This window comes from Aquila chrysaetos, chromosome 4, assembly GCF_900496995.4.
Source record: "Aquila chrysaetos chrysaetos chromosome 4, bAquChr1.4, whole genome shotgun sequence".
NCBI classification, from domain to species: domain Eukaryota; kingdom Metazoa; phylum Chordata; class Aves; order Accipitriformes; family Accipitridae; genus Aquila; species Aquila chrysaetos.
Window position 1 is genome coordinate 43,458,708 of NC_044007.1, and position 6,845 is coordinate 43,465,552.

The 6,845-nt window shown below is 52.3% G+C and overlaps 1 protein-coding gene across 1 annotated transcript; it reads right to left on the reverse strand.

Moving 5' to 3' along the window:
- Window positions 1-2,738: 2,738 nt before the first annotated feature.
- On the reverse strand, window positions 2,739-4,557 carry LOC115340856 (transcription factor SOX-17-like). The gene is made up of 2 exons (XM_030012895.1): window positions 4,198-4,557; window positions 2,739-4,032 (listed from the first exon to the last, which is right to left on the reverse strand). The coding sequence occupies exons 1-2, from the start codon at window positions 4,493-4,495 to the stop codon at window positions 3,107-3,109; spliced, it is 1,224 nt and encodes a 407-aa protein (XP_029868755.1). The 5' UTR covers window positions 4,496-4,557; the 3' UTR covers window positions 2,739-3,106.
- Window positions 4,558-6,845: the final 2,288 nt, after the last annotated feature.

Consider the following 6,845-nt stretch of genomic DNA (forward strand, 5'->3'; position numbering starts at 1 on the left):
CGGATCCCTTGAAACATGACAAATTGGTAAGACGGGTGAAAAAAGAAGAGCTGAATACTTTTTGGGCACAAGTGGCCTGCATGAGCTGCAGAGACCACTCACCATTCCTGTGGGAAGGGGCCTGAAGGCCTTGCCCTGCTGATGCCGTGGTTTAACTGGAAAGCAGCTGTTGGCAAGGTTAGAGAGGTGTTTAAAGATGTCACTCGGTCTTTTTGGTTTAGTTTTTGGAGTAAACCAGAACGGCTAAGAGAAGGGCAGGTGCCATTTCCAGGGAGCGAATTGCCCTGGGTGCAGTGCCAGGAACGGGGTGGCATTGGTAGACCCCGACTCTGCGTGGAGAGTATGGCGGAGTGAAGAGGCCAAGGGGCACCTTGGTCTGTGGCACACACTTGCAGCCTTCTCCATAGCCTCCCGAGGCAGGTAGGAACCACTTCCACCACCTGACCGCCAGAACCGTGCCATGGAAAATACTTGTGGAAGAGAATTAATCAGTTTGGGGTCCTTCTTTTAATACCCGATTGTCATAGACACTCATGGGACATGAGGAAGGTTTAATGTTTTCAAAAGGGCTACGGGAGATTTGGGTGCATAACATTTAGAATCAGAAAGTCAGGATGCTCTATGGAAAATAGGGCTGGGATGGAGCTTCAGAAAATTTTGCTCCAAGTATATTGGCAGTGCATAAACCTGCCACATTTTAGACATGTTAAAGAAGGATCAGACAGTTCTCACAGGAAGGGGAAAAAAAAAAAAAGCTACACATCTGGATACATACAGGAAAATAATGCTCCTTTGATTTGAGTCTGCAAAAGCTCTGTGCAAAGGGTTGTTGTAAGATCTGCCTATACATCATCACCACACACTATTTGGCACCCAGAACTGCTATGCTGCCCAACCCCTTTTCCAAAACCTGTATATTTATTTAACACAATTTATTGTCAATCACTTCTGGTATTATTATAAAAAATAAGTAGAAGGTTTTCAACCTTCATCATGAGCCCACTTACAGTTTCAAGTTCACTTCAACTTTCAGCTGTCCGAGAAGTTAGGGTGAAGGAGAAAAGAAGGAAGCAAAAGCTGCACCTAAAATAAAAATGACAAGAAATGGTGGCCAAAGTTATCAAAAGCATAATAATGATTTATTTCCAAAACCAGCCAAAGTGATTTCCCTCCAGAAAGTTGTGAATGTATGCGAAAAGGGCAAAACGAATATAATTTAATCCTGTAGGTTAAAAACCTATAATAAAAGGAAAACTCAACCAATACAAACTCATCATTTCTCATGCGTATTTCTTTACTGGGTTTGTGTGTCTATGCTTAGGAACACGTAATAATTTTTTCCACATTAAAATATCAAGAAGACATCTAATGTCCTTCTCTGGAAGTACCACCTCATTACCTCATTCAGGAATACATCGTTTTTCTTGTGTACACGTGGAAGAGGAGTGAAGAGAGTGGCAGGGTGGGTATTTTAGGCATACCTCTGAGAACTGAAGACTGAAAAGTAAAATGGGAAGATCGAAAAACTAGAGGGTAGACTATTTTACAGAATGCTAAGGGTTTGAACGCATTTTAATTCAAGACTCACTAATAGTATGTAATTACATAGTCAATTTTTGCTGACGAAGCTATGCTTGAAACTCACTGACTGAGGCAGTTTCCATGTGGGTCTCTGTACACTATTTTATCTTTCACGGCCACAAACTATGTTTGTAGCCTCTTTAAATGTAATTTGAAAATGCACCCAATTTAATTTCCCGTCCTCATGAAAGACAGGTTAATCAGTGGACAAGTCTGCCACTTCGGCCCCAGTCCCCTCCTCCCTAGAGCTCAGTTCTACAGCTTTATCTTAGGAAACAAACGACCCAGATTACTGTTACTCCCTCCCCCCGATTTAAGTAATAAACATAATTAATTTATCAGTCCCACCCCACAGCTGGACTCAGCCCTAACATCTAAATGAAAACATCTTTTTCCACTGAAGTTTAACTGCAGGGTGCATATTTGTCAATCACAAAGATATTTCTATCTATAGTCACGATGACGTAGCATAAGGAATTTGTTTAGGAAAGAAAAGGTAAGATCCTGTGACGTTCGGTTAAAGGTGCCGCCGTGGTTGGGTGCCTGAGAGGGCTGCTCCTAGCCGGCCTCCCCCTTCAGAGGCTCGTGTCGAAGTTTTTCACCTACTTTGAACCCCGATTTACTGCTCTCGTTCTCCGCAGCGGAGATCTGATATCCCCCCCTGCCACCCCCTTCCCCGGCGCAGCGAGGACAGCTACTGGGACACGAAAGACATTCTCTCCGGGGAGGTGCTTTAACTACGGCTTATCCGGCCCCTTCAGCCAGTCGCTACTCTTAATGGCAACCCATGTGTCCACGATTACATTAAGAGACCCAAACCCTAACCTACTTCTGTAAGAGCATTCGTATAGCCTTTTTACACTTCAAACATAAAAGAGGTCACTTTTTTCTTTAATTCAGTCATATTAATCACCCATCTAAGAAACCACCAATAAAGGTGAAATAAAAATAAAAAAATAACACCATAGAGTAGACAGTTCCTGAACGCTTAAAGTTTTGTTTATAATTTGAGCAGGAGAGACAGAAAAAGACGATGTTAAGAGAAAGGGTGACAGGACCTAATGCTTAGTGGAATGGACGTTAATAAGAGTAGTTTAAAAAAGCAATAAAAATCAATTACAAAGGACGATAACATCTCTTTGAGGAGATATTAGCAACCAGTTTTATTATTTCCCCTTTATTTGTAAAAGTGCAAAATTATTCTGTACAAATCCAACATATAAAAACCAGCACTCTGTACAACATTACAAAAGCATATGGATCTTGAATAAGATCTCAGAAATTGTATTCCACATGTGTAACTAGTATCACGATTCCACAGCAGGAACAGTTTTACACGTCACTGTAGGACAGCGATGGTAAGACCTGGACAACATAGACAGCGAGACCGCGCGTCGCCTTTTAAACCTCGAGCAGGTCACGGACACCCTGTCAGTTCTCAAGATTCAAATAAATTACATAAATAGGAGCGGAGCGGGGCCGGGCGCCTCCCTGCCAGTCCGCGGCGCGCCCCCGAGCGAGTCCCTCACACGTCGGGGTAGCCGCAGTAGTAGACGGCGCTGCTGGCGTCCGACACGGCCGAGGAGACGGGCCCCGCGCCCTCGGGCGCCGGCAGCCCGGCAGCGTCGTGGCCCGCGAACGACAGCCCCAGCTCGGGCTTGCAGGCGAAGCGCAGGTACTGCTCGAACTCGGTGCGGTCCACCTCGCCCAGCAGCTCCTCCTGCGGCAAGTGCTCCAGCTGCTCCCGGCACGGCGCCGCCTCGGGCGGCGGCGACGGCTGCCCGACCGCCCCCGGCGGCAGCGGCGGCGGCGGCAGCGGCGGGCCGCGCCCCGGGCCCGGCGGCTGGCACGCCTGCCCGTAGTAGGCGTGCAGCGGCGCCGGGCAGCCCAGCAGCCCCTGCAGCGAGCCGCCCGGCCCCAGCGCCTCGCCGGGCGGCAGGTGCCGGCGCAGCGCGGCGCCCGCCGGGCTCTCGGCCGCCGCCGGCGCGTACTCGGCCGCCGGGTGCGGGGCGTAGCCGTAGGGCACCAGCGCGCACTCCTCCTGCAGCCCCGCCGCGAAGAAGGCCGCCTCGCTCTCCGCCGCGTCCAGCGGCGACGGGTCCGGCGTCGGCAGGCTGTAGCCGTCGAAGGCGGCGCCCAGCGGCGGACAGTCCCGGTAGTGGCCCGCGCCCGCCGCGTAGCCCTGCTCGGCGTAGGGCAGGCCCAGGCCCTCCACGCACATCCTGCCGCCGCCGCCGCCGGCGGCCTCGCTGCCCAGCCCGGGCCCCGCCGCCTCCGCCAGGCCGTGCTGCAGGAAGCCGCTCTCCACCCGCTTCAGGCGCTTCACCTGCTTCCGCCGCCGCGGCCGGTACTTGTAGTTGGGGTGGTCCTGCATGTGCTGCACCCGCAGCCGCTCCGCCTCCTCCACGAACGGACGCTTCTCCGCCAGCGACAGCGCCTTCCACGATTTACCTGCGCCCAACGAGCACCGTCAGACCGATCGGCCGGCCGGCCGGCCGCCCACCGACACCCCCCCCCCCCCCCGCCCGCCTCCAGCCCCCGAGCCCCGCCCGGGCTGCTCTTCCCCCGCCCGCCGGGATCCCCCTGCCCGCCGGCACCCCCCCTGCCCGCGCTCACCCAGCATCTTGCTGAGCTCGGCGTTGTGCAGGTCCGGGTTCTGCTGCGCCAGCCGCTTGCGCTCGTCCTTCGCCCACACCATGAAGGCGTTCATGGGCCGCCGGATCCGCGCCTCGCTCTTGCTCCGGCCGCCCGCCGCCCCCGACGGCGCCGCCTCGCCCTTCGCCTTCGCCTCGCCCAGCGGGCTCAGCGACTCTGCCCACGGGCAGGGGCCCACGGCCGGCATCATGATGGGCAGCGAGCACCGCCCCTGCGCCTGGTCGTCGCTGCTGGCGTAGCCCGCATCGGGGCTGCTCATCTCGGGACGCGCCGCCGAGGCCGAGAGCTCCGGCGGGGCCGCGGGACGGGCTCGGCGCTCGGGCCCCGCTCGCTGCTGGCGGTGCCCGGCGCCCGGCCCTATTTGAGCTGCGGGGCGGCCAATGGGGCCGCGGGGGCGGGCGCGCCGCCGGACGGTGGCGGCGGCTCCCGCTGCGGCGCGGGGCGGCCCCGGGGCTCCTCCCGGCGCGGCGCGGCACCTGAGCAGGTCGCGGGGCCCGGTGCGGGCGGCGCTGCCCTCGCCCCCGCGGGACCGGGGGAGTCGTTCGGGGGAACCGACAGCGCATTCGTATACGGCCCTCGGACTTCAGCCCCGGTCCCCGCAATGGCAGCAGAGACCGGCCCACCGGCGCCGTGCGCTACCCTCCTGTCATCCGGCAAACAGCCCCCCGTCACGGCCCGGCCAGAAAGGGACAACCCCGACCAGCGGAGACACGAAGGAGGTGGAAGAGACAGATTATTTTCAACCGTACCTAGATACCCCGCAACACCCAGAGAGACGCAAGGGGCTTCTTCCCTAGGCAGACTTAGAAAGTGACCTGGGAAGAATAAGCCAAGGCATCACCTGTGTCTCACACTTCAGCTTCCTACCCTCCAGTACTACCTCAGCATATTTTGCCTCGTAACCCCATGCAAGATGTAAACTGCGTGGGGCAGTAGGATACCGAATCCACAGTAAATCCTACGAAATATATCCTATCCCACTTTTTCATCCGTCGTAATAAAGTTATTCAGTATTCGCCAAAGACGCAAATATTTATTGTATGTAGTGTAATTTGCCTTAGATATTATTTAAATTGAGCTTTGCAGTACATATCGCTTGTCACATTGCCTTGTTCGGGATTTCTCTGATTTGCCTGAATCAATAAACTGTAAATACAAAGATGTCTGTAAAAAGTCCGTCACTTCAGAATAAACACAAATTCTATCTCACTACCATTTATGTTCTTCTTAGGCACACAAACTAATGTAAAATACGGTGTTTTCACGGGCGCTCTGATTAATATTTGCATTGCTATGTGGTGCTATTAAATGCATCAATGCTTATTTGAGAAACCGCTTAGCTTTAAACTGAAGATCAAAGAGGTTTATTTGGTTAAGGACACCTTTGTTTGGGTAGCCACTTCGATCAAATAAACCAATATTGTGAGAATTCTCGCTGAAATGAAATGAATGAAGCCAGCATCACCATTAACTTATTCTAACATTGAATTTCCTGTTTCGTGCAACGTAAAACCTGCTCCTTTACACTTGACAGCCAGCAGGTATTTTAACAAGAAGAAAACCGCAGTGGCAAGCGGTAGCTGCCCAGGACGAACACCGGGGAGGATAATTTTGGAGGCACTTCTGCATCCATGCTCTCTGCTCCCCTCTGTTTGTTAGAGATTATAAACAAGCGATATATTTCCAGACTAATGGTATCCTGTATTTATCCCTGTTGAGAGGAGTCGAAACCATTGCCAAAAGACTAGTATCTGCCTAAAACCAAGCAAAGAGGAGGTTTTATTTTTGGTTTTGTTTTTTTTTTCCCTGTGCAAACACACGCGATAGTCCAACACAACGAGCGGCAGCTCGTTGTTCACAGGTCTGCTTTTCTTCCTTGTATCAGATGCTGTGAGAAGAAACGGAGGTGGAAACAATGTTCCTACACATATGTATGTGTAAATTGATCTCATACTAGTATAAAATAACACCGTTCTTGCAAAAGTATAAGGCATTTAAAATTGATTGCAAAAGAAGTTCATCGGGACATAATCCGCTCGCAAAGCCGACTGTCATCGCAGAACTGGCAGTAATAACCAGGAACACTCGTTAGGAATTCAGTGCTTTTTCAATCGTTTTTAGTCCAACGCCTTTGAGACACTACCTCAGGGCGTACCTTTTTAAGGCTGGTGTGCCAGTGACTTTAGTCTTGTGGCTGAGGTTGTGACATTTCCCGACCCGACGTGCTAGGACTCAGCCCTTCATCCTAGGCCAGCTGCCCGAGGACAGGTCACGCACCGAAGCACGGCCGATACCCAGAGGAAATTCAGAATTAAACAGAATCCGAATCGTGTCTGAAGCAAACTCCTGCAGGAGGGAAGTGTGTATATTTTTCCCTGCAGAGAACAGAATACTCAGCTGAGGGGGGAAAGCAAGACGACTTCCAAGCAAAACAAAAACCAAGAAGGCAACAATGCGCTACCCTAACGAAATCAGTCCATCTCCATTGACTCCCAGATCAGTTCCCAGCTCACGCCGTGTTACTCACTCGGACAAAACTGACCGCCTAGGAGTTTAACGCGTGGAAGAGAGTATTACCTTTTTTACAAGCTGATCTTGTTAAAACGCCA